General features: G+C 39.9%; 1 protein-coding gene across 1 annotated transcript; it reads left to right on the forward strand.

The window, feature by feature from the left end:
• Positions 1–595: 595 nt before the first annotated feature.
• On the forward strand, positions 596–19,668 carry LOC128524543 (cytochrome P450 26B1). The gene is made up of 6 exons (XM_053497157.1): positions 596–1,278; positions 10,792–11,016; positions 14,353–14,628; positions 14,718–14,873; positions 15,413–15,694; positions 17,242–19,668. The coding sequence occupies exons 1-6, from the start codon at positions 1,075–1,077 to the stop codon at positions 17,632–17,634; spliced, it is 1,536 nt and encodes a 511-aa protein (XP_053353132.1). The 5' UTR covers positions 596–1,074; the 3' UTR covers positions 17,635–19,668.
• The last annotated feature ends 7,962 nt before the right edge of the window (positions 19,669–27,630 follow it).

Here is a 27,630-nt window from a genome sequence, read left to right on the forward strand (position 1 = left end):
CTGCGCAGCAGTAGTAGCGCTTCAGGCTGCGCGTCGTTGTAGCGGTGCAAGACGTGCTGACCTCTGCGCATAGTGTGCGCACGTTACCGGCACGCAGGTGGAAAGTTCATACTAGTGGGGGACATGAAATTAAAGACTTGGAAACCTTTTAACCCCGCTCTCTCTCTCTCTCTCCATCGCTCTCTCTCGCTCTCTCTCCCTCTCTCTCGGCTTTGGGCTTGTGTCCAGACCCCGCACGCTCCAGCGCGCTCCGCCTCGCTCCGGTGGGGGGGGCTAAAGGCCGCGCGCGCCCTGGCCCACCGCCTCGCTGCCTCCGCTATATAAACACACATTGGGAGCTCGCCTAGCGACTCGAACTCACATTGAGAAACTATGTGAAAAGAGAGAGAGAGAGAGAAAGAGAGAGAGAGCATCAGAAAAGAAGGTAGACAGATGCACTACAGTCATTGGGAGATTTTCTAGCGCTCTGTAGACATCAGCATCCGTGCACAAGAGAGCACAGAGGATTATTCATTTTTCTTTTACTCCTTTATTTAACATTATGACCAGTGATTGAATTTGAGTGTCTCAAAATAATTTATAGTTATACAAAATTTTTTTGTTTGTTTGTTTTTTGTTTTTTCTTGGAGGGAAGGGAAGTTTTGTGGTTGTGTTTTTCCACATTTTTCTCACTTAGATATACTTTGAAGACTAGTTTGAAAATATCATCTTCCCCACGTGGTCATACTATAGCCTGACAAGTTCACGGCAATTTGTCATTCTTCCAAAAAAAAAAAAAAAAGGCACGAAAATCCACCATCCACAGAGGGATTTAGTTTTAAAATGATGTGCCAAGGTGTCAATTCGACTTATTTCTATTTGGATACAATTAATTAAAATCCCAACTTTTCGCACATTTATTGAACGGTTGTAGTTTAGTTTTAGGCGAGATAAATTTTGTTACATCATCTAGGATATCATTTAGTGAAATACCTGCAGATTAGGATAAAAAAAAAAAAAAAAAACTCGTGCAAGGCACGGATCACACTAAAGTGAGGCTGAAATCGACTTGAGCTTTCCCGGACGCTCGTCGCAATGCTCTTCGGGAGTTTGGACCTGGTGTCTGCGCTGGCCACGCTGGCCGCGTGCTTGGCGTCAGTGGCGCTCCTGATCGCCGTGTCTCAGCAGCTGTGGCAGCTTCGCTGGACCGCCACGCGGGACAAGAACTGCAAGTTGCCCATGCCAAAAGGCTCCATGGGCTTTCCTATCGTCGGAGAGACGTGCCACTGGTTGGTTCAGGTAAGCGCAACTCTTCTGCTGCGTTCTCATCTCATGTCCGAGCGCAACAGGCGCTCCACGCGTGTCTGGTCCATCGCGTCACCACAACTCTCTTCTTCATCCTCTCAGCTTAGCTTTACTGGTAGCTCATATCAAATGATTATATTACCGATGCATTTGTATCAATCTGTAATCAATATGTGTTTAGTAGTCAATCAGTCACTAGGGGTGATTTAAGGTGATTTTAATGTATTTATTTGAGAATTATGCGTTTTATAGTTTAGTGCCATGCTATAGTGCCAGTTCTTTACTGTAAAGCCTGACTTCCGTTTCTCGTTACGCGTCGTTTGTTTTGTAAATCGGCGCACAGACGATTTATTGGGGCTGCGGATGCCCCAATAAAATCCACGCACGTGCGCAGCTTGTCACACGCGCTCCAGCAGTGCTCATGGACGTGCGCTCGATTCCCGCTCGCGTTTCAGCAGGATCGCTGCAGAGTTTGTCCAGGAAAAGCCTCCCCTTCCTTGCCATACGGTTAGCGGTCAGTCCACGTGGAATACATTTTTTTTTCCCGCTGTTATGAGAGACGCGTGCTATTCCGAAAATGTGGCGTCTAATTACCGGCTTCCGCCGCGCGCCAGGGCTCCGTCGCAATGACTCAGCGGAGCGTAAAGCAGAGGTGAGTTCTGGCACTGTTTGGTGATTTGACTGCTCTAACCCCGTAAATCAAGCGGGTTGAATTGTTGACTTTGAGCCGGGAAATCACCAAACTCAGCTGGCTTTGCCATGGCCGGGATATGTTGGTGCGTAATTGCGCGTTTGGTTTCATCCCAGCATAACAGAGCAGCTTTAATGAGCCAGAGTCGGGGCTGTCTTGTGTAAGCGAGAGCTGTGATGCCGTTCGGCACTCCTGAGGTAGTCTGCGCTGCTGGAAAAAGGGGAATCCGAGTAAAGCAGCTGAGTGCCACGTTTCTGCGTTCAGCTGGGTGTTTTCCAGTGATGGCCAGCTGCCCGAGACCGCTGCAAAATAAGCAGCCATCAGAGCGTAAACGTTTAGCCCTATTGTTTGCCACTGAACAAAAAAAAAAAAAAAAAAAAATGGAATAGTTTTGAAACATTTTTTTTTCCTGCCAGAGGAGAGGCTAATTCTTGCGGTACAAGCGGCATTTGCTCCCATTTAAAGCTCAATGAAACAATTCCCCCTAAAAGGTTCAGACTCATGAACACACACTGAGCTATTAAGAGTTCAACTTTTATTAAGTTGTGTGTGTTTCCTGCTTTTTAGTGGCTGAAATCTCGTTTGCGGTGTTTACCTCCCGAGCCAGCTCCTCTGTGCGTAACACTCTCCAAAATTTGGCAGCAAAGGAAAAGCAAAAGCCTGTGAGCCGTACATTTAGTCAATCAGATTAAACTCCCTGTTCACACGCCAAACTTTCGTTCTGTATTTTAGAGAGGAGCATTTTGTTCTGCACGAGGGATCCACCGTGCGCACGTGAGCCCCGACACGTTTTGGAGAGCTATTTAAAGTGTCGTGTTTCCTCACACAGCGCTGCAGTTATAGTTTCAGATTCAGACTCTCCACGCAAAACTCTCATTCTTGACTAACTTAAGTTTGGCTCAACGCCATGTGCTACGATTAAAATAGTACAAATACTATATAGTAGGCTTGGACTGACGTATACAGTATGTGGGTGCACGTGACCAGGTTGTGCACAATTTATGATATGGTTTTACTTTGTTGATATTTCAGCCCTGTAGAGACATGTTTACTTGTGAAAAGTCTTTCTCTCTCTCTCTCTCTCTCTCACACACACACCTGTTTATTTTTGCTCTTTTTCTCCAAGGAATGCAGATGATATTTGGGCTCGTGGCCATTCAGCTGAGAATCTTCTTTATTAAAATTGTCATGAGCACATATAAAACATTATACACTATATTTACTATGCATTGAATTGAATACTTGTATTAAATACATTACAGAGTCTTAATATGTGTGCCATTGCTATACACAGCAAGGTGTTTGATGCGTGCCACAGAGCATGGTTATTTTTAGAATTTGAATTTCGTTCCACATTGTAACCCACACAAAACATACCATGTTCAGAGAAATATCCTTAGTGCAACTTAAACTTTTCCATACAAAAATGTATACAAATCAATGTTTTTTGTGATTACTAGTGATTTAATGTCAGTCTTTTTCCAATGGGTGAGCCCTGCTGCCATGATGCACAGGTCACACAGCGGGCACCGGCAAGCAGCCCTTTATGCCACTCGCTCAGCTCAGAAGCCCTCCTTCACCCTGACCCAGATCATTCTCGGTTCTGGAGGGGGCCACAAAGCCCTCCATTGATGGGGGGTGTGTCACACTGTTCTCAGCCCCCCTGATGGGATAAAGGACACAAGGCCCGGAGTCTGATCAGCATTCCTGAGACATACATAAACTCATACTCTCTGCATCTCGTTCACCCACTCGCTCATGCACTCCCACACTTTCTACAAAAAGAGCGGTACTCACTCAGTCAACCGTTACCTCCTTCACTCCTCTGCTCTCTCTCCCAGCTCATCCGGGATTACTGGGCATGAAACGGGAGTGAGTGGCAGCACCGCAGCATGGCCCCTCTTTCACCCCTGGAACGCACCACCAACCCTTCAAACAGCCTCTTGTCTTTGGGGTGGACTAGGGTTGGGGGGGAGAGAAAGAAAGAAGCTGGTGGCAAGGGGCTTGGCAGCGCCAGCAGGAGGTGGCAATCGGGAGGGTGAATATGAGAATAAAAGAGGTCCTGGGGTGAACGCTCACACTGCACTGAACAACCATAATCTCTTTCCACATACTGTTTCCAGGTCAAAGGGGATCCTATTCTCCTGGCCCAGCCTTGTTGAGCCAGCTTTAGACTCTTTTTGGGCGAGTTCTGGCAGCTGTTCAGAGTTCTCTTTTTTGGCGAATCCTACCTGTTACGCACCAGCCTGCCTTCAGCTCTGAATGCAAGACTTCCCATATCGCATTTCCATTACAGTAAGACCCCACGCTTTCTTTTAGCCCTTGGCCCACCCCAGCACCCTCTTTGGCAGTCGGGTGCAGGGCTCTCTTTCGGGATGATGGATCGAAGAATAATGGGTCCTCCACTTCTCCCTCCTTTATCTACTTCCTCTAATCTCTCGCTCTCTTTCTCTCTGTCTATCTGTCTTATTCTCCCTCTCGCATTATTTTTACCTCAATGGATGCTCTCCAATGCACAGAGACATTCCAGCTGGCTATTTTAGTACATGGATATATTATGTGTATTTATAGTGTGTATTTATAGTGAAGGTGCAGATTAGTATGGAGGACCCGCTATCCCACGCAATGTTGTTACATGCAACACTAAATCAATAAAAATGGCAGCTTCTAGCCACTGAAACACGTAATAATCTCCTGATGTATTGGGGATAGAGCGAGAATTGATGTGGTGAATGGATATAAAAAAAATAAAGGGAAAGCCAGGGAGGTGGAAATAGATGAAGTCTACGTGAGCACTAATCTAAACAGGCATCACGTCTTTCAAATCACTTTTGCTTTGTCTGTCATTTTCCTTTCGTGTCTTTCTGAAGTGCTTCAAATAGTATAGCAAAAAAAAAAAAGTCTTCTTCTCTATTCCTCAAACCCCCACAACCGCTAAGCAGCCCAGCGTTTGGGTCACCCCCTTGCTGATCTGAATAAATATAATTAAAAGAGTTTTTGTGGTTGTAATAAAGGGGTCATTTGTATAACATTTCCACAGCCACACAAAGGCTACATTTATGGAGCGGGAGACTCGACCGGTGTCCAATTTACACAGAAATTTGTATTTTTAGTTTGTATTCTAGGCTGCACAGTGTGTGAAAGGGGCCAGTGGAAAAAAGTAGTCCCCTTTATTGCACCTCTTGTAAAATATCTGATAAATTTCTTTTCAAACATAAAAGGAACTATTGAGAACGCCGGCTTAACCTCTTCATGACCAAGCCAGGTTAAGCCAGAACAGACCTGTGTCCTGTGTTTGGGTATCCAGTATCCAGTGTGGCGCAGTTCATCTCTGTTTGTTCTTCCAGCTATCCTCTTGTCTCTCGTTCCAAACACATTCCCAATCTGGCCATTTCCTCATTCTTTCTCTTTACCACCACTACCAACCCTTCATTCCTTTGAGTGAGGCATGGTTTAGGCTTTCCACATAAATAAGCTTGACAGTCTAAGTACATGTGGGTTAAGAGGAGGAAACTAAAGAACAAAACCTAAACTCAGCGATGAAATTTTTCTTTCCCCCGTGAGTCTACTAACGTCATTCACTTCATCCTTTTTTTCCCCCTTTAATTTGAAGAACGGGACCTGTACCGATCTTGTACTGATGCAACACTTATGCAAAATACTCCGATTTTTTGCCTGAGACAGGACAGTGTATGGGTGATCTTCATAAAAATGGAAAATATGTTGATAGTGCTGCGGGTGTGTGTGCGTGCACGCACCAGAAGACAAGTGTACAACAGAGTGTGTGTGTATCTGAGTGAGTGAGGGTAAGAGAGAGAGAGAGAGAGAGTAAACTGCAGATTATTACCTCATTGCTTTTCCAGGGTGTGTGGCACTTTCGTGCGTCAGTCGCCCTTTTGGGGTTTTCCTTCTCTTTTTTTCTTGTTCTTTCTGCATGTCTGTGCTTCGGTGGCTCCGTGAAAAGGGGGCGGACATTTCTCACCTTCTAGCCAAATGTCATTCGGGCTGACACACCCCACTCGCTTTCCCTCGATGTTTTGTCCCTCAGTCTGCTCTTCTATTTCCAGAGAAGCGACTCATCCAGCATTTAAGCTGCAATCATTATGCAGCCCATTTTGCATTATCCCTTTCTATCATTCATCGCATTGTTCTCAAACTCTCTCAATCATTCCATTATTATCTCCAGTGCACTTGATTTCTAACTGCCACTTTTCATTCTCTTTTTTCTTTGCCGCTAGTGTGATATTTAATGGATAAACCTGAAATTGCTGCATTTTAATTGCATGCATGCTCGTCAGAGTGTCTCCACTTTACTGTTGGACATTACCGCTGGATTTCAGGGTTTTTAATGTTGCCGTGAAATGCACCTTATGAGGCTTCTGTATTTGTGTATGTATGTAGGTGTGTGAGAACGCTCCCATGCTGCATGTGTGTGAAAGACCGCCTTGTCCTTACTCTATAGTGCTGCTCTGAAAACTGCTCTTTTCTTTTAGAGTGAGCAGTCTAGAAGCTGACAGCAGTGTAGGCATGAACACGCACATACACACACAAGCATGCCCATACGCTCATCTAGTGTGCAATGATGAGATTTAGGTGTCAGCGAGAGGCTGAAATACATCTCAGGAGAAAATAAATGTACACCCAAACACTCAGCTTTCACAACAAGGTGAAAGGTGCAACATTTGTGCTTTTTGGACGAATTTGGACTTGTGTGTTTTTGCATGTACGTGAGTTACCTCTTGCCCTCACACTCAGTTGATATGTTCACGTCTCCATCACATTACCTTAACACTGGATGTGGTGACTATCTAACCCTCACTGCGCACAAACATGCTACCCAGATCACTACTGTACATGCTCCAGAGGGCAAATGTTACACACCCAAATACCATATTAGTCTTTCTGGTAGGTGACTGAGTAGGTGGCAATAATATCTGCCATTTATTCTCTTCAGCCTACCAAGACATCAACTGGAGGTTATCTAGTCATGTTTTAAATCCTAGAGATCAGATGAATCGTAGAGTTCAGTTTTGTAAGTCCGACTTCACTACTTGATTACTTTGACTTTGTAAAAAAAAAAAAAAAAAGGAAAATATTTAAAAAGGTACTTTAAAGGTTATTACATAGGTGAACTAGAGGTGAATGGAAGGAGCATAATTTATTCACCTTTGCAATGAGTTCCTTTCTGACTTTCCCATGTTGGCTCTCTCATCGCTATAGCAGTATTGGGTCATGCATGCTTGTTTTAAAAATAAAAAGACCTAGAAATGACCGATACGCAACCCAGGGTTTTTTGTTTTAAGCAAAATCACAGACCATAATTTATATTATTCTAAAAATAATATTAATTTAAAATTTTGGGGTGAATTCTACCTCGGCACACATGTATTAATACTGGAAATAGGATTTGTTCATAATCTATCAACGTTACAGCTTTTGTTCATGTTGGAGCATACCTGGAACATCTTTAGGAATTCTGGATTTGGATTTTTCTCCAATGACAACTCTGACACGGTGGCTTACCGGCGCTTCAAATCATTTATTTAAAGCTGTTAATCAACTTATACTTTCCTCGTGGCATAAGTGAACTTTTAAAATCTTCCACTGAAAAAGGGAAAATATATTTTGCATACAATGGAATCCATCAATGATTGATTGACATGCGCGACAACCAAAAATGCTTTTCGGCTACAAATTTTCCTGAAACAGATTGATAACATCTCCCCATCACATAAATAAACAGTCCAATACACTGCAATCCTTCAAACAACTGTTTACTTGACCTTGAATATGATAAACACATAACTGTATGTTACTGCTGCCAAACATTCTTTGGAAAATATATTTTTCATATCCACCTGATAGTTTTACTTTTAAATATAATCGTGTTATAATACCCACATAAACACATCCACAAGTCAGCACTGCAGTGCCAGTGTACTGAGGTTAAGTGTATTCAGGCCAACCTGAACTATCAGCCAAAGCAGGAAAAAGCCCTCCATGCAGCTAAAATTATCCGTTCGAAAGAAGCATCTGTGTGCTGCGTGCTATAAGAAACAGGTCACAAATCTTGCATTAGGGATCGAGGAGGGGGAAAAGGTTAGCAAACAGCTCCAACTAAGCTCCCTGCTGTTGGACCAGTATACGAGTGCGCATGTATATGAGTACAAGATTGTGAGGTTACAGTGGGTCTTTATGTGCTTTGCAGAAGTCCTAAGGGCTGCAGTCAATTACTGTATATTATAAAGAACAAGAGGCTTAAGTGCTAAGAACTCTGTCATAGTTCCTTACTTTAGTGCTTTAGATATAAAGTAAAGTAAAGTAATATATATATATATATATATATATATATATATATATATATATATATATATATATATATATTAAAAAATTGTCTAGCATGCAGCTGTACACCGCTGTATACTGCATGCTGCCAATTTAGGATTAGGAGGATTTTTTGTGGGTTTGTTTTGTCCCATCTTGCACTAATCAACTGTATTATTCACGTGGGATGATTTTTCTGGATATTTGTTAATTATTGTTCCCAGAGGATGTCAATAATTATATGCAAAAATATATCCTTTTTGCAAGGTCAAGCAAACACTTCTTAAGAATGTACACATAGTCATTTTATGCACGTTACACACTCCATATTAATACACACTAATTGTTTGAGCTTTATTATAACTCTTTGTTCTAGGGTTGTGGTATACTGTATGCCCAATAACATGTATCTGGACTATATCTGTGTAAACTCAACTGACCTAACCATATATTTTAAATGTCATACATGTTTCACAATGATTTTGATGAGATAAAATAGAATCGATAGTATGTAAAAGACACTTTTCTATATGGACAAATGCCCAGCCTGTATAAATTACTGACGTGATGTATTCTAGAGATCCAAGAGATGGATGCTAATAACTGCATTACGTAACCTTCACATCTAAAGCTAACCCAGTTCGAATAGGGCTCGGGCTTGCCTGTGTGCAGGACTGTTCTGCCTCACATCACCGTAGCTGTCTGAGAAAGCTTTAATTGCACTGCGATTATCCCCCTCCGGCCGCACCCCGCACTGAGCATTAGCTATTACTCTGATTAGGAAGGCCATTGAAGCCAAATTGGCCCATAGCCATGAAGCTCATCTCTGTTTTACCTCCATATGAGTGCCACAATATAATCTGCCTATGTGAGATCCTCCTGGACTAGTGGTCAGCTAAAACCTAATAACTACAAATATATACATGTACACTGAGTTGGCAATTTGTCATTAACATAAAACAGAAAATATATAGTAAATATGCTAACCTTAAACATGACATGATATTTGTAATTGGCACTAACATTAACTTCAAGGATGTCCCAAATAGCTGTCCTAAAAATAAAAGTCTGTGGGTTTACAAAAAGAAAAAAAAATTCAGATTTGGCTCTAATGTGGGGTATCATTGAGATAATTTTGTTTTTTTTTGGTAAAAAAAAATGCAGGATTGGGACCAGCAGTCTAATGGTGTGGAAAATGTTTACTAGGGTAAAAAGACTGTTTGAAGCAAGACTATTCAACCATCTTACTGTATGTGCAGCAACTAAGCATTGCATTTTAATATAATACATTCCATCCATCCATCTAGGAACCTCTGTAGTCCAACTAGGGCCGTGAAGGCCAATGGTGACCATTGTATTTATTCCTATTTGTATGACTGTGGTAGGATCTTCGGTCAATATTGACTTGCGCGCCCACACATTACCAGCAATTTGCAAACACCAATTAGCCTAATCTGCATGTTTTTGGACTGTGGGGCAACATTAAACTTGGTGGATATATCAAATAAACTGACAAACTCCAGGGTTAATTTTTGGTAGTCCAAAAGTAACCCTGGAGACAGATTTAAATAATATTTTAAGAGTGATCTAAGCTATTACGTTTATTACTATTGCATAGTTAATAAAGTGGCCGGTACCTAATAAAATGCCCCTACTAGGATCATGTTCCCAACAGTGAGTTTCTATAATAAGATTACAATTAACCTGGTTGGAGCTGGTCAAATATGAACTTGAGCTGAGCTACAGTAATGTCAATAGTGCCTCAGAGGGACATTTAGAACAGGATTATTCACGTAATGATAAAGAAACCAAGATGCACTGTGACCTCAGAGGTCAGTATGTGTGTTGTGGATCTTGATATGTTTATCAAGATCAGTAATTACTAGTTATAAACCTTGACTGCCACTATTCAGGTATCCAGGTTTTTTTTTGCTGAAATCTTACACCTGAGCAGAAAGTTTACAGGATGTATTGGATCAGCTCAGTCACTGACACAAGTGCGCATTAGATCACTTCTCTCCTGTGATCTCAGGGACTAAGCTAGAGCCCCTCACTGCTAATCGCTACAACTAATCCAATTACAGGACTGGACCTCTGCAACCTTGCAAAACAGAAACTAATGCATGGGGTAATCCTTTGGGGCTAACACTACTTTGCTCTAAGTAGGCATTAGTGCTAACGCCTCATCCGTGCTGTAATATCCTGCTAACGACTCCAAAAGCCCAGCAGCTTTCATTAAGAGGGAGAGGAAGAGGCCTATGAACCCTATCTGTATTAAGAGTCCTTACTTAAGCTTATTTAGCACATATCCAGTTGTCCTGTTTCAGGTTTTCCATACTATTGAAATGGGAATTACATTGACGCTTTCTAGCTCACACCATAACTAATGATTTTAAGTCTCAGCTTGCAAAACTGAATGCTTGATATTATTTACAGTCTATTAATCAAGCAGAATTATTCCTAACCATAATTTTTTCCCTTCTTTCATGAAGGGTGCTGGGTTCCATTCTTCGAGGAGACAGAAGTATGGCAACGTGTTTAAAACGCACTTGCTGGGCCGTCCAGTGATCCGGGTGACAGGAGCTGAGAATGTGAGGAAGGTGCTGATGGGGGAACACAGCCTGGTGAGTGTGGATTGGCCACAGAGCACCAGCACTCTTCTAGGACCCAACAGCCTTGCCAACTCCATTGGTGACATTCACCGCAAGAAGAGGAAGGTGAGATAATTTTTTTTTAAACCACCCATTTCGGATCCAAATAAATTTGTCATAAAATATTGAAGATGCAAATGAACTGAAACGATATCTGTGCAAATAGAATAGACAATGCAGTGCATGCACATCTTAACTAAGGATCAATTATAAACTTTCCATTTAAAAAGGAACAATTGGAAAATCTGTGACTTTCCACAAGTACATATTTCCATATTTTTTCGATGACACACACCCCCTGTTGACTTCTATTCAGTGATAAAAGCTGTATTATACAGTGCTATAACAGTTAGTTCTGACTGAGCAAACTGATTGGATGAAAGGGATACGATGAGTGGTGATAATAGGTGTTAAAACCACTAAAAACTTTAACTATAGGTATCAATCTACGTCTGCAGATACAGTAGCAGTACAGAAAGCCTCAAAGCAGAGTAAGATCTCTGGGACAAAGCCTGAAAAAAAAAATAGTAGACCAGATGGAGGCAGAAAAGTAAATTTTGTCTCCCTGTCTTTTTCCCATCCCATTTTGGCGCTACATATCAGCTCACTAGCAGAATATTCTGTCTGGATCCCATCCAGACTGACATCGGCTCGGGTTTCCCCTCACACACCTGTCCCATTAAGGGGTCAGAGAAGTGTAATCAGTCTGCTTAATCCTGCCTGGGGCCTCATGCAAGCAGCACTAATGATCACTAATTAGTCGGCCCGCCTCAGACGCACAAAGACGGCCTTATCTACTCCGAGGCCTGTGGCAGGCTGGAGCCGTGCTTGCCGCATTACACAGACTGCAGTGTCATATATATATATACACACACACATTTATGTTCAAATATGGGGCAAAATTTAATAATTGACTATTTATATACTTATATATGAGCTCAGATATGTGCTATGGGCCTCAAAAGTTGACTAGTAATCAAATGCTGGTAGACATATTCCATCACCTTCCTGGACAAACGTGTCATTGATGAATTCCTTGCTTATGTCTCCATTATGTCTGTGATGGAAATTTTCCCCCTGAGCACATTTGGAAGCTGTTCTAGGATCTATGCCAATAAGACTCAGCCCTTGAACCAATCCATCACTAAAGCTACATGAGGAGAGCCTTGTGCTGGCCTGGGGCTTCTAACACTAAAACAACACTCACAACAATAACACAAACACGGGCCAGGGCAAAACCCTAATTCTTCCTGCTTCCCTAAGACCTCTGGGATCACTGGCCCCAGGCATTCCCTGGAAGCAAATCTGGTCCTGCAAATCCTGTGTAGAATTTAGTTAAAAATAGATGTTGATGATTTGTAGCCATTGGACGATTCAATAAGATTTACACTAAAAAACAACCAAACCAAATGGCAATTATCTTTATTTTCTGCTCTATTTTAACATTTATCATCTTACGTTGTTTGGACCTTTCTGCTGTGCCGTCTGTATTACATTCTATCTTCTTCATCTGTTTTCATTGTACTTTTGGCACATTTTCAGGACATTTTCCAAGCAAGAGCGGGTACATAGAGGGATACGTAGAAGAAATGTAGGTTTTAGTTCTCATGTGGGAAGCTTATGAAGTGACATGAGATGTCATTCAATCATTCACTTTAACAGCAAAGTAAAAAAGTGAAACAGTTGCATCTACTGCATTGGCCAGTAGAGGTCAGAGTCTTTTAATCCAACAGTTTCCAGACCTTTCAACAGATTTCCCCCTTCTGAATAAAGGATTGTGTTTTAGAGAGTTAGAGGGGGAGGAGCATTGAGCGTAGCATAGTAAGAGTCAAAGAGACGTGGAGAGGGGGTGAGAAAAGAAGAAAGAAGAAAGAAGCCTTTACATTCTACTCGAACCAGCAGCTTCGAGCTGTTTCATATAATTTAAGACATATGGAAATGATTAAGGTGGGGACGTTTCAGAAGGGTTGTGTGTGTGTGTATGTCTGTGTATATATAGCCTATAAGCGAACACAAGAAGCCTCTCTTTTGTAATGAAGATAAAGTGGCTTGACTTTTCTTTAGCAAAATATAGAGCAGCCCACAATCCTGTGCAGTGGCATTAGATGTATTTTACCTACATGTACTGTAGACGGCAGACACAGTGCTCTCCTCGAGAGAAAAGCGAAGTTCTCATGTGCACTAATAAACATGGAATGTACTACTGGATAACAACGAATTACACATGTGTGCTCTGTAGTAAATAAACTAAACTTTTCCTATGTTTATCATGTACCTTATACAATCTCCCCCACACTTTTACTTTAAAAGAAAGTGACAGTAAATAAATGCACAATGACTGATGATGCAATAAGGAGGGAAGGGAGTAATCGAGGTAAGCAGGGCATTTAGGAGAAATATTGAGTACCTAACTTTTCCACAGGCTGTGATCTCACTGCAGTTAGATCTACCGTGTTCTCTAAATCTCAACAGCCATTGTACATTAATTCAGAGCAAAGAAAGAAAGCGATATATTTAGATTTGAAATCAGACCAGGCTGAACAAAAAAAGGCTGGATTTAAGAGAGTAAAGACAGAGCAAAATGCCATGCTGCATAGAGACAGTGAACGAAAGTTGGAGATGGAAGGGAGGACCTAAGAGTTTTGTCACCAGGTCCAAGCCATCATCTTTACAACTCTGGAAAAGGCAGCCAGAGCCAAGGTATTTGGGGGTAAGATGGCATATAAAAAGTACTATTGTTAGTTGGCAGAGCTGTAGTTTTTAAGGGGGAACAGAGATGTTATTTCACCAAACAAACCCGTGCGAATGAGGCACATTTGAAATGCACTTTTGCAGCCAGGAAAATCTTACCTTCCCTGTTCACTCTCTCTCTCTTTGCTGATGGAGAGGGAAACTCTCTCTGTCCAGGTCACTATAACAGAGAGATGTTGAGGGGGAGGCAGTTAAAAGCGAAAAGGTCAAAAATAGTGGGAACTTATGAGTTAATGAGAATTTTCCATGTACCATGATGAAAGAAAAATAAACCAATGCTACAGAGGCTGTTGTGTGGCTTCAGTATAATATTTAGATGACATTTCTACTCTTATTTGTTTTAAACTTGTTCTCAGTTTTTTTTTTTTTTTTTTTGGCTCAGGGAAATTATGAAATTATGGGACATTAAGTTTTAACAAGAGAATCCACACACCTCTTCCTTGTGTCCAGAATCCTTCATACGTGCTTATTTAGGGCAGGACTGAATCAAAATGCCAACAGGGTGTTCATAAGTAAAAGGATTGTCAGTCAAAGTGAGATAACCTAATCATATGACTTGTCTCTTTATTTCATTTAAAGAACATACATGGGTCTGAAATATACAAAGTGAAATAAGAGTACTAACTGAATTAACCTTTCCTTTCTGGTTAGATATTTGCTAAAGTCTTCAGCCATGAGGCCCTAGAGAGCTACTTGCCCAAGATCCAGCAGGTCATTCAGGAGACCCTACGTGTGTGGAGCTCTAACCCAAAGCCCATCAACGTGTACCGTGAGTCTCAGTACCTGTCCTTTCAGATGGCTATCCGAGTCCTCCTTGGTTTCCGCATTTCCGATGAAGAGATGCACATCCTATTCCACACCTTCCAGGACTTTGTGGACAATGTTTTTTCATTGCCCATTGACCTGCCATTCAGTGGTTACAGAAAGGTAAGAGGCTACAGCATCACACTAAAACTTTTGCAAAAAAATTAGTGGTCATTTATAATTACAATATACATTTTGATGTCCTTGTGTAGGGGATTCGTGCAAGGGATACCCTTCAGAAAGCCATAGAGAAAGCCATCAAAGAGAAGCCACTGTGTACACAAGGAAAGGACTATAGTGATGCCCTGGATGTGCTTCTGGAGAGTGCCAAAGAGAATGGGACTGAGCTCAGCATGCAGGAGCTTAAGGTTTGTATCCCCTTCTTGTTAATCCATAGTTCCAGATGGAGCATATGATATTTCTTTGGAGCATTCAAAGTAGACAAATTTAGTAAGGTCAAATATAAACTCCCCATTTTTTGATCTCTCATTCTGACACAAATGATAGGCAACAGCTGATTTCCTTGTTCTTCGGGCTTTGTTACCGGCCTGGGTTAGAGATCAGTTCTGCTCCCTTTTCTGAAAGAAGCAGACGGGTGGTTCCCTCAGACTTGTCAACACTGGCTCACTAGCATACCATTTAAACAAATGAAAGCAAAAACCTGACCTGTGCAATATGCCTGCCAAGCCAAAGAGTGGGAGTACACTCCCACTCTCTTTCACAAAACATATTCAAAGAAGGAAAAGACACCAATAGAGATTGGTCATAGGGATTGCTGCATCATAGGCCATGTCTTTCTTAGAGAAGATTACTGTTGTAATTACTGTGCTAATATTAGCAGTTCAGCATGTTGCCTGCAGGTCTTTTGAAAAATGATATATCTTACCTTTCTTTATCTGATCTCCAGGAGTCCACTATTGAGTTGATCTTTGCCGCCTTTGCCACCACGGCCAGTGCCAGTACCTCCCTGGTCATGCAGTTACTGCGACACCCAGCGGTGTTGGAAAAGCTGCGTGAGGAGCTGCGCAACTGTGGTCTTTTGCATGATGGCTGCTTGTGCCAGGGTGAACTACGGCTTGACAACATCTGCAGCCTCAAATACCTGGACTGTGTCATCAAGGAGGTGTTGCGTCTCTATGCACCAGTGTCAGGGGGCTACCGCACCGCCATGCAGACCTTCGAGCTTGACGTAAGTTACTGAGGAGTCTTTCTACAATTTATTCAAAATGAGTGACAAATTAAAGGGAAAAGGTGGCTCTGTTATGCTGTCGTGATGCACCAAGATGCCTAGAATTTCCAAGAAATTATACACTAAAGTTGTTCTGGTGGCTCTACAACGTGCTAAGACAATTTATATTTACATCATTCAATTTAAATTATCTATATGTATCTACAGGATCCATTGATAGCAATGCATATAAGGATATTATGAAAGACACATCAAGATTAGCTTCTATAGTACAATATGTACCTATTTAAAAATGTGCAAATTGTACAGTAAAGTAGTAGTCTCCTGAGATACAGTGGTTAGCATTTAATACAGATCCAGCTGTAAAATGTTCAATATTTGCTTTGTAGTGCAAAAAAATAAAGAAGCAGTCAAACCAAACAAGCATTAGATTCTCCTGGCAGCAATGCAAGATCACTTGAAAAGGAAACGGATGCAGGATATGAATGCTATGTTTGCTTCCCATAGTGGTTCATTAATTTTAAGTTAATCTAGGGAACATTTAGTCTCACAAATTTCCAAATTCTTGCAAAATTTGGATGTGTGAACCAAGAAAAAAAAAAGGTCAGTTACATTGGGCTTTTACTTTGGTATTTTCTTCGCTATTTAATTTAGTGATTATGACTTTGTACTTTGTATGTCCAACTACATAATTATACAACCATAGCCATTTTCTCCTGTCAGTCATAAACCAAGCTAATTTACTGTTTTCCCATTCCAGAGTTAATAAAATGGCTGAGGTTTTCACACTTATACATAAGAAGTTCTGACTGGCTGTAGTGCAGCCCAAAAAAAAAAAAAAAAAATCACCAGTTACATCACCAACAACGATGGTAGTCAAAATTGACTTTATACGACATGGCAGTGTAAGCAATGCACCAGGCAGCAAGACAGCAAGACAGACCATCTGTTTTACATGCAGAGCAGTTTTAGAAAGAAAGATACTGTCTACACAGACAAACTGACATTTACTCGTTCACTTAATGTCCCTAGTTTCAGAAGGGGAAAAAAATGCACCAAGAACAGAGCAGCATTGATTGAACAGGAGTGAGCTGTCCTTAAAGCATCAGTGCTGCAAAATTACTGTTGCTTGTAGTCTAGAGTTTTATATACACAGTAGGCTATATATATTTAAACTTTGGACCTTGTACATCAAAACATCAAATTACTCGTATATTAAAGTGAATTTCCCCATTAGAAATAATGGAAACTTCTATGATTCGTTCCACAGCCCAAAATATTCATATAAAATTAAATAATACAAAATATAAAAAAAAAGAAATCAAATAAACGAATTATGACTGATGTTAGACTATAGAAGAAGCAGGAGCAGACAGGCTAATGTGTAGAATTACTTTCATACACACACATACACACACAGCCTGCTAGCATACTGAGACTGAGCATATAACTAGGTGATCATTGCTTTAAAGTCTACATTTTAATATATATTTACTTAATATGCTCACTCTGTTTTCTCATACCGTTTCTTTTCCTCTCATTCACAGGGTGTGCAAATTCCTAAGGGGTGGAGTGTCATGTACAGCATCCGAGACACACATGACACATCAGCCGTTTTTAAGGATGTTGCGGCCTTTGACCCTGATCGCTTTAGTGCAGAGCGCAGCGAGGATCGTGAGGGGCGCTTCCACTACCTGCCCTTTGGAGGGGGTGTGCGGTCATGCCTGGGGAAACAGCTGGCCACGCTTTTCCTTAAGCTGTTGGCTATAGAGCTGGCAGGGGGAAGCCGCTTTGAACTGGCCACGCGGACATTTCCTCGTCTGATCTCCGTCCCTGTGGTCCACCCTACCGATGGCCTCCGGGTCAAGTTCTTCGGCTTGGACTCCAATCAGAACCAGATAATGTCCAAGACAGATGAGCTGCTGGGTGCCACTGTGTGAAAAAAGAAAGGTGGAGGAAAGTAATGAGAGAGTTATTTTTGACAGTTTTGGTTAATGTTGTTTTTTTTTTTTAAGGCAAAAATCTAGTGAGTTAAGAGAGACACTCCTCTTTGTCAGTTTCAAGTTGTCACTTTTGTTTGCCAAAAATGTACAGTCTATCTTTTTCTATAAAAATTTAAAAGAAAGGCATAATAATAATAATAAAAAAAAACATAATTGTAATGCAAAGACCATTAAGCGATGCTAAGACCATTAAATGATGCTGTGAGAAGGGGGGGGCACAAGATGAAAGAATGTTAAAAAGAGGACTGGAAGTTTCATAAAAAAAAAAGAAACGAAAAGGAATGCTGTGTCCAGCTAAGTAGATATCACAGGGTATGGGCAAGTGTGTGCTCACAGTACCGTGAGGACATGAAGAATCATACTTTTTTATAGCCTGAGGTCTAGTACAGGGGTATTCTTAAATGTATGTATATGTGTGTGTGTGTGTGTGTGTGTGTGTGTGTGTGTTTATTCGGAGGGGTGGGGTAGCTTCAGGCATTTAGGAATGTAGAAAACAGTGTAAGCTAGAAAGAATAAGAGGAGGATGTAATTACTCAGGTGTTAAAGTAGAATAGGAGGACTGTCTAGATTAACCCAATACTATGTTATTTCTGTTCCTGCACATAAGCGACAATTTATTATTATATTATTACTTCAACCAGCGTGTGCATGATTGGCTGTGTATGTGTGTCTGAGAGAATGAAAGGAGAGTGAGAATGCAAGAGAATGTAAAAATGATCAACCTGTGTGTTAATATAATTGTTGTAATTGTTTTGTGTTTTTTTTTTCACTGATGTCACGTTGAATTCTCTCTGTGTTGTCTCTGTGATGTCAGGTTGCATCAGGTGTATAAATGTCTGAATAGACATGAGACTCTCGAAACAAGCTATATTTTGGGAATGGAGAGAGTTCCAACTGCAAAGTGTAGATTCAGAAAAGATCACTACAGAACACAGAGTTTGCAGGTCACCATTTTTGCTGCTTGAGAGTCAGGATGTTATTCACATGTCGGAGCAGAGCACTGTCTGGCCTCTGCTGAGAGGGACTGTTCTTTTTCCTGCTGCTCCACCTTGCAACACTATGATGCAAATGAAAAAAAGGTCATTTGACTAAGAAATAAGATTTCCCGATCATCAGTGTTTTTTTTTTTTTTTTTTTTGTCAAATGGAACCTTCAATGCCACTTCACACAAACTATTTAAGTAAGTGACTCGCAGTGAGCTTGAAAAAAAAGGGGCACTAGGACTTTTGGTGGAATAAAAAAAAACCCTATGGAAGACCATTATCACTTTTTTCACATCATGCGAAGGATTATTATTATTTTTTATTTTTATAAAACATGCCACTGATCTTTCTGTAATTAATAATTGAATGAAATGAAATTTAAGTCTGCTGCTTAAAATGTACCGCTTTCTAACAGGAAGTAGATAGCTATGGTAGTGTGCAAGTGAAATTTGCCTGTTCTACATGCAAATGAGGTTTGTGTAGCCAAATAGGGATTGGGAAATCATTGCATTGTCTAATATTGTAATATTATTACTATTAATATTATTGTAATAAATATTATTTGAAGTGTTATTTTTGTTATATTTCAGAATAGAGTTTTAGTATAAATAAAGGTTGAATTGGTAAATATTGTTATATTTAGAACGACATGAATGGCAGTTATATTGTAAACAGTGTTTAAATGTTAATATGGTTTTATGTTATTTTAATTATTCTATTATCATTATTACCATCATTGCATTTAGTTAATATTAATAAACACAGAAGCACTTGTGGGGTATGTTTATATTGAGTGCCATGCGACTACATGTTGATGATTGAGTTCGTCTGTATATAATATTTTATTTTTTCTTTTTACAAATCCACATTTTACTTAGTTTAAGTATGAATGTTTTATCTCCCTTTTCGTTCCTTTTTACAATGGTTCTTAAATGTACTTGGCAATTTTATAAACCCCTGTAATAAACTATAATGTGAAAAGCCACTACATGTGACTTTTATTTGCTGTTGTAACTCATATTGGGTGGCATAGCGGAACAGCGGGTAGTGTTAGCTTCTCATTGCTCCACAGCTCTCTAGTTTAGTTCTAAGTTTGAGTTGCATTACTGCCTGTGTGTCCATTTTTCCTCAAACCTTTGAAAACTTGCCAGCAAGATACTCTAAACTGCTGTAGCCATGAATGACTTTGTGAATGTGTTTGTTGCACAGTGCTCTGAAAAGTATTTAATTCGGCCTGCATTGCCCCCCAAATCAGTTACTCTGGACTTACTGTAACCCTAAAACCTATATGATGAGTACTGAAGATGAATTAGGAAAAATACTGATAATAGAATTTTTTTTTGCACAAATATATAAAATATTTACAAAATACTGAATCTGCTCCATCAACCGAAGAATGAAGTTCCCTGCGAAGTTTTTTTTAGCATGCAACACAAGTTTTTGATTATGATTAAACACAGTTCAGTTGTCAACCACAGTTATTTGTCATTGTCCCACATTAAGCGGAGACCACAGAACACTCTTTTGATGATCTGCGGTGAAACCTTGCCTTCAGTTAATGCTTGTTCTGTGACAAAGAAAGAAATGATAAATTATATTTTGTTGCTTCCTTTCATGTTGCGTCATATTGGTGAACCAGGGTCATTCGTGCACATGAATGTACGTTTTTCAGCATATAGACTGCCTAAAGTCGAATGACATCATATTTCCTCCATAATGATCTGTTTAATCGTCACTGCAGGCACACACACAAACACTGACTTCCTCTCCCTTTCAAGTGGAGCGGCACAGGGAACAGCCACAGAGCACACAACAGCCAAATCCAATAGAAGCAAGATGTGTCGACTGGCACGTTCACATCAGTGTTGGTACACAGACATTGGTCATTGGAAAAACACACACAGGCATAATTTGTTAAAATATAAATTCTTTTTTTTTAGCACAGAACATACTACAGGGAACATAGTTATGAAAGAATTATTCTAATACAGGCATACTGTATGTGACCAAGAATGGGGATATTAGTGTTTTTTGTGGATTATATGAATCAGTATAATTTTCTGATTAATGTAATTCCCTTATTACTTTATTAAACATTACTGAATAATGATGAACAAATAGAGGACTTAACCTAAACCACATGTTAGCTGTATAAATTTGAGACCTAGTGAATGAAATAACAGATTGATCTCCTGTGTAACTATAAGTGGTCAAAAAATAGGTGAGCGATTGATAATAACCTCAAGGGGCCAAGAATTGACAGGAAATAAACTGTTGGAAGCTGTGTCCTACATCTCAGATTTGAATCAGATTAATGATGATTATATATATTTTTAATGTAATTTTGAAGAACCCTTCCCAAGATTTTTTTTGGTTCTGATTTTTGGTTTTTGGCTTTCATTTCAGAGGAATGCTTTATGCTTGTTCAGCCACTCAGTGACTTAAGAATCATTCAGTTATTTATCTTCGAATAGAAATGGATTGGGGCCTCCATGACACTGTACAGGACAATACCACTTGTATGTAAGTAAGTAGATGGGCAGATCATAAGACACTAGCAGTTTACTCAGGTCCTATGATGAGAAACCATGTAGTTCTTTATGGGTCAATAGTAGCATTTTAAAATCAATGTGAAATTTCACTGGATGCCAGTGCAGTGTGGATAAGATAGGGGTGATGTGTTCATATCTTCTGGTTCTAATGAAGACTCTCACTGCTGCATCCTGGACTAACCAGAGCTTGGATACGGATATAAACTGTACAACAGACTGGTGGTGCCAAACAAAAACGCGTCAATGCACTCTATGTGGCCACTGTGGAGAGACTTACTGAACGCCTTCTATTATCTACATCAGCTTCAAATGAAAGACTGGAATCTACTGTATGATCTCACCAAGGTTGTACATGATAAAACAGAAAGGCCAGTCAGAGTTACTGTGTGGTCAGAAAGCTTACTTCTATCTGAATGTGGTCCTACTAATAGGTTTTTATTACTTTCCTTTGCAGCAGGGGTGAAAGTAGGTCTTTATAGAACATCGTACTGGAAAGACGGGAGAGCAGCTGCCTCTTAAAGCCCACAACCAAAATGAGAAATGTTGTATGACAGCATTATGACATGATAATGCTGAGAAGGATTGTTGATGTGCTTTCCTTTTTATGTCATATTGCTTAGGTATCATTCATATGATATAATCAGGGGTTGACTTTATGCTTACTATGTATGTGTCTTTGGCCTTAATGACAATTAATTTAGGGTGCTGACTTGACCCCCCCCAACCCCCCCCCCCCCCCCCCCCCCAAAGGCAGGTGTTTTTTATGTGGTGGCTGATCTCTGTGTGTGTGTATATAACTCTCGCTCTCTTGATAGTTTTAGGCATATATAATTATTTTACTCACTGTCCACTTTTAAACTCAATCACTCATCCCTACATCAGTCTCATTAAATACAATTCTCCACAGTGACTCCACTTGCTCTACGTTTCTTATCAGTTCATATTTAGAACAATGGACTCCTTTCAGCTTCCATCCCCCACAAACCTCCACCTCCAAGCCAGGTATTCTGATTTCCGACCGCAGTATCTGGGAGTGTGTCTGGGAGCAGATATTTGGACAACATGGAGATGCGTTTAGGGTGATTGGATTCTTGTTCTCTGAGGAAACTGCTCAATAAGGGAGCCACAGTCACTGTTGGCCCTCGACCTCTTAGAGCCAGTAAGTCCCTCATCCCCACAAAATTCTTGAGGAGGTTTCAAATGTTTGTATTTCTGCTGCAGACATTTTGCCAATTTTCCTCAATTAGGCACACAAAGGTTTCATTGAGTAGATATAGAGATCCTTGGGCATGCTAGCCTCATGCTTTTAAGTGCTGAGCTATGATGAGGAAATAATGTAGTGTTTTGTTATTCATGGATGTATCATTTGAAATGAGATATATCAGGCAAAGAGTGTTTTTTTTTAAGGGTGGGAGGATCAGTCACAAAATAAGCTGATTTTTTTTTGTATCAAACTAACTGTGTTAGAACAAAAGAACAAATGTGTCTTACAAATGCTGTTTTATAAAAATCAGCAGCATAAAAAAGCAACATAACATTTCCGATATGGTTGAATCTTAAATAAAAGCTGGCTCTAGCAAAAAAAAAAAAAAAACTATGCACAACTGATTTGCTTAATAGTATTATAGTATGATAAAATGATAGTATGTTTGTGTCTTAATCATGAAATAATCTATAATCTCCAGTTTCGCAGTTGTTCATTAGGGCACCAGTGATGTGAACAACTTTGGTTTGCCAATGATATACTAATATTGGAACATGCATCATCACAAAGCCCTAGCAATGCATGTTTTCAATCTGGACATAATTGCTACAAGCTGATGTGGGCTTTAAGCCTTCAGCTGTAGAGGCAGATGAGAGTGTTGACAAGACTTTAAGATGTGAGTCCATGTTTGAACCAAGTCTGAACTACAGCCATTCCCTGAGGAAGTACTATGAAGGTAAATGTGGTTCCATAAGTACGGAGGAACTCGTTCCCATGTAGCTCTCTGCATTGCAGTCCAGCAAGTCTCCCAAATTCAGTATAGAAAATAAGACCATTTGCAGAATGCTCTTACTGAATATTACTCAGCTGATTTACAAAAACTCTGACTCTTCAAATATTCAGGAAGTCTATTTGAAAGTTTTAAATGTGCAGAACCTGCAGGACTAGTCTGGATATAAAGCGATCTAAGAGTTTTAATGTGCTTCTTAGACATTGATAAAAATGATCCCTCTCTGCTTCACTTTCTTTTCTCTCTAAATTCACAATCCTCCCATTGTACTGCAGATCTGGCAGACTAAATGCATAGCCTCTTTCTCCTGATTGTATTCTGACAGTAAGTGGGCTTGGGTCTGTGTATAAATGTGCGTGTGTATGTGGGTGTGTGTTCATGTATGTGTATATGTGTTCCATGTTGTTTATGAACAAAATCTTTCAGAGGAAAGGAAGCAGAGTTCTGTTAATCGCTTGTGGTTTGCTTCTTAAAAAATGATTCAATCTGGGATCGTTTTGGGGATTAATAGTTGGAAACCAACTACATGACTCATAAACACTCACCAGAAAAGACTTGGACACAAAACCCCGGCCAATATTGAAAAGAGAAATCGTATCACGTCTTCACAATAAATTATTTTTTCTTTTTTGCCAAGTACATGGTGTACATTGAGTTTTGGACAAATGTGGCTTAACGTGTTATAATAACAAAAGTTCAATTCATAGACAAAGAAATTAACCTGTTTACTATACCTGATGGCACACTGACATAGTGGTTAGCACTGTCACCTGCAAAGTTGAGTTGAGTACTCTGTGTACGAGGAGTAGGATTCCCGCTTCAGGTGTGTGTACGAGGAGTTTGCTTGTTCTATCTGTGCTTCCAGGTACTCCGATTTTCTCTCACAGTCCAAAGAGATGCAGATTAGGCTAATTGACATTCCCAAATTTGCCCGTAGTATGTGTGTGCTCTACAGTAAGTCTCAAAAAATAGGCTTCCTGACCCTGGACAAAGGATAAAGCGGTATAGAAGAAAAATAAATGAATAAATTAATTAATGAATACCTGCCTTACAAACAGAATATTAAGATTCTCTTTACTAAAATTTAAGGATTTTCTACATATGACAAATTCAACGTTTTTTTCTGTTTTGGATTGAATCTTTTTTTCATAAGGGACTTCTAGAACACTGTCTGTTTTCACTCACACTCCACAAGAAAGTGCAGAGCTGGGGGTACAGGTTTGTTTCTCAGACCTGGCACATCACACATTTTGCACTGTCTTAATAATTTATCATTTGAACTCCATACTGTTACATACTGTTACACTCAGTCAATTCACGCTATTATCACTCTCCTACCTCCCATGGAAACTTTATTAAAGGTCACATATTATACACTTTTATAAACAGGTTTGCATAGAACTTAGAGGTTTCCAAAGTGTGCTTGTTGATTTTCCATCTGAAACACAAATCGTGCATTTTGGCAAGCCTGTTTTTCTTTCTGTTTCAAATGTGCAACGAAACATTTATTATGACATCTTAATTATTTAGTGATATCAATTTTAAAACAGAGCTAATGGCTAATGTAAACTTTCCTACGAGCTTAAAAAGTCTAGATCAGTTGCTAACAGTTAGACACTGTCCGCTAGCCTAGCCTTTTATTCTAGCTCTCATAAATTGTGCCCAAAGCAGCAGAGTAGAGGTACTTAGAACAGGGCAGAGCTGAGCATTGAGCCAGGGGAGGGTCTCTTGGAATATAATTCACAATAGGCAGAAAATCTGGAAAAAACCTTGTTTAAGCCCCTGCCAATACAAAAATAGAAAAAGGACAAACAGCAGAAAATGTTTTTTTTTTTTTGTCATGCTGTTTGTACGTCTATGCAGACAGGAGACCCATCTGACTGTCTAAAAATGTAATAGGTCCTCTTTAACAAACTGGACATCTTCCAGTAGGAAAGTTGTCCTACTGATGTCACCTCTTTCACTCTCTTAGGGACTTTAACATCCGCACTGACAAGATCCAGTCCTCCTGCCTTGTCTCTTTTTTTGCACGTTTCAACCTGACATTCAACAGCAGCACCCCATCATACAAGGGAGGAAATGTCCTGCACCTGGTTCTCAGCTGGCCCTCCTCAGCAGTTAACATCAAGGTACTCCAGTCCATCTTCTTGATCACCACTTTGTATCCATCACAACCTGTATTCAAGCTCTTTTTCCTTCCTGGATGCCAGCATCATTTTCTCTTTACCTAAAATCTCAAATCGGTAAACAATACTACATTGTCCATTGACCTCCTCTGTCCTCTTTAGAACATCTCATAGGACCCTGTAATTTTTCCAAGTTCCTATCATTCCAGTTTATCAATGCCCATGTTTTGGCTATTACCTATTTAACCTAATGTAATATAAAATACTCTAAAGTTGCTTTGTGACCAATATGTTGTTTATTAAAAGTGCTACATAATAAAATGAAATTATAAAGGAATTATAACATCTGGCCAAGAACAAAAAGTAACTGCTAACTTTTTTTTTTTCTTTTTTTTTAAAGTCCTTTGATGTGCTATGTACAATCAGAAATCTGTCTATCTTACTAAGAACAACCTCCAAGATCCTATCAAGTAGCTGTTACTGAGGTTACTGAGAAATCAGTTAGATTGTTGTATGATGTCATTCCCCTTGACCTTTCAGCAGCCAATCCACATGGCTATAAATAAAAGAAGGTATTAAAAAGGTTTTGAGATTTGTGCACTACAGATCTAGTTGCTCTTGCCTTATGCCTCCCCTTAGACGCCTAAAATCTTGGCAGTTAAATTCGCTATTGATGGTTTGGCCCCTGGAGATGAATTCTCGATAGACAATGAATGGCGCAAATTTTTGGAGGTTGAGTTCGTCGAAGGTCTTCCTGATCTCTCGTTGTCTTACAGTGATGTTCTTTCACTCTTGAAGTGCATTTGCCACTCAAAACACCGCAAATAGTCATTGCAGCATCACCGTAAACTTGCTGAATTATGTTTAATATCTGGCAGATTTGCCAAGTTTCACGCAGACGAACAAGTTTGCTGTTTGTTCTAACTTGCTGTGGATGATGAAATAGTGTATGTGGTAATGCATGTGGTCAGAATAGCAACAGTTGCACAGCTCCTGATGTACACAGGGCAATGTCTTTTGGCACACTGACTTATGAAGGTACCTTGTATTTGGTGGCAAGAAGAGGATCCAATGCGCCTTCAAGCACACTCCCTCTATACCTTGCTCTCTTAGAGTGGTCATATTCCCACATGGATTTTTAAATACAAATACAACCTCAGAAGAACAACAAAATGTATTATTTATTTTATTTAAAAAAAGGAAAAAAGGAAATACTAAGTACCCTCTTGATTCAATATTTTGTAGATCCACTTTTAGCAACAATAACCTGAAGTAATCATTATTTGTATCACCATTCTTCTTCACCACATTGCTTCGGCCTGAATGCTCCAAAACCTCTCTCTTTTATGGAGGTCTGCAGACCTGCTGATGAGTTAGCAGGGCTGATGGTTAGCAGGACATGTTCAGCATTTGTTTCTTTATAATTATTGTTTTCCAAATTGAATATTAATGAAGAAATTAAAATTATGAAAGAACAAATACGGAATTATGTAGTCTACCAAAATGTGGTAAATTAACCAGAATATGTTTTATATTTTTTATCTTTCAAAGTAGCCACCTTTTGCTTTGATAAAAGCTTGGCATTCATAGTCACCTGGAATGGTTTTCCAACTATTCTGAAGAAGTTCCAAAAGGTGTTAATGACTTGTTGGCTGCTTTTCCATCATTCTCCAGTCCAAATCATTTTAAATGATCTCAACTGGATTTAGATCGGGTGATTGTGCGGACTAGGTCATCTGATGCAGCATTCCATTTCTCTCTCTCTCTTCTTCTTACAGGTGTGATAAGAGCTTTGAGGTTAGTGGGTGCTGGGCTGATTTTAGCTTTGTATGCAAGCATCAGTGATTGAAATTTGATGGGAACTTTTGAACTTGACATTGAACTTTGTGGAAGGTAGGCGTCCCCTTAGATCTGGTGTAAAACTAACACAACATTTCATAAAAGGAACATCATACCAACAGTCAAACATGGTGCTGGGAGTGTGATGGTCTGAATGACTTGCCATAATTTATGGAACCATGGATTCTGCACTTTACCAAAAAATCCTGACGAAGAATGTCCAGCCATCAGTTTATGACCTCCAGCTCACATTTAAAAATCCTTTTAAATAGCTTAAAAAAAGAAAGTTTTGGAGTGGTCTAGTCAAAGACTTATGCTGTGGCATGACATCGGCTGTTCATGCTCAAAAACCCGACAAACTGGCAGAATTATACTATTCTGCAAAGAGGAGTGGCCAAAACAACACAGCGATGTGAACTCCACGATGATGTGAAAGAAT

This window comes from Clarias gariepinus, chromosome 1 (genome assembly GCF_024256425.1).
Source record: "Clarias gariepinus isolate MV-2021 ecotype Netherlands chromosome 1, CGAR_prim_01v2, whole genome shotgun sequence".
Classification (NCBI taxonomy): Eukaryota; Metazoa; Chordata; class Actinopteri; order Siluriformes; family Clariidae; genus Clarias; species Clarias gariepinus.

Coding starts and splice junctions, on each gene's coding strand:
- LOC128524543 (XM_053497157.1), top strand. CDS start 1,075: ATGCTCTTCGGGAGTTTGGACCTGGTGTCTGCGCTGGCCACGCTGGCC. Junction 14,874..15,412: donor TCAGCATGCAGGAGCTTAAG/GTTTGTATCCCC, acceptor TCTGATCTCCAG/GAGTCCACTATTGAGTTGAT. Junction 15,695..17,241: donor TGCAGACCTTCGAGCTTGAC/GTAAGTTACTGA, acceptor TCTCATTCACAG/GGTGTGCAAATTCCTAAGGG.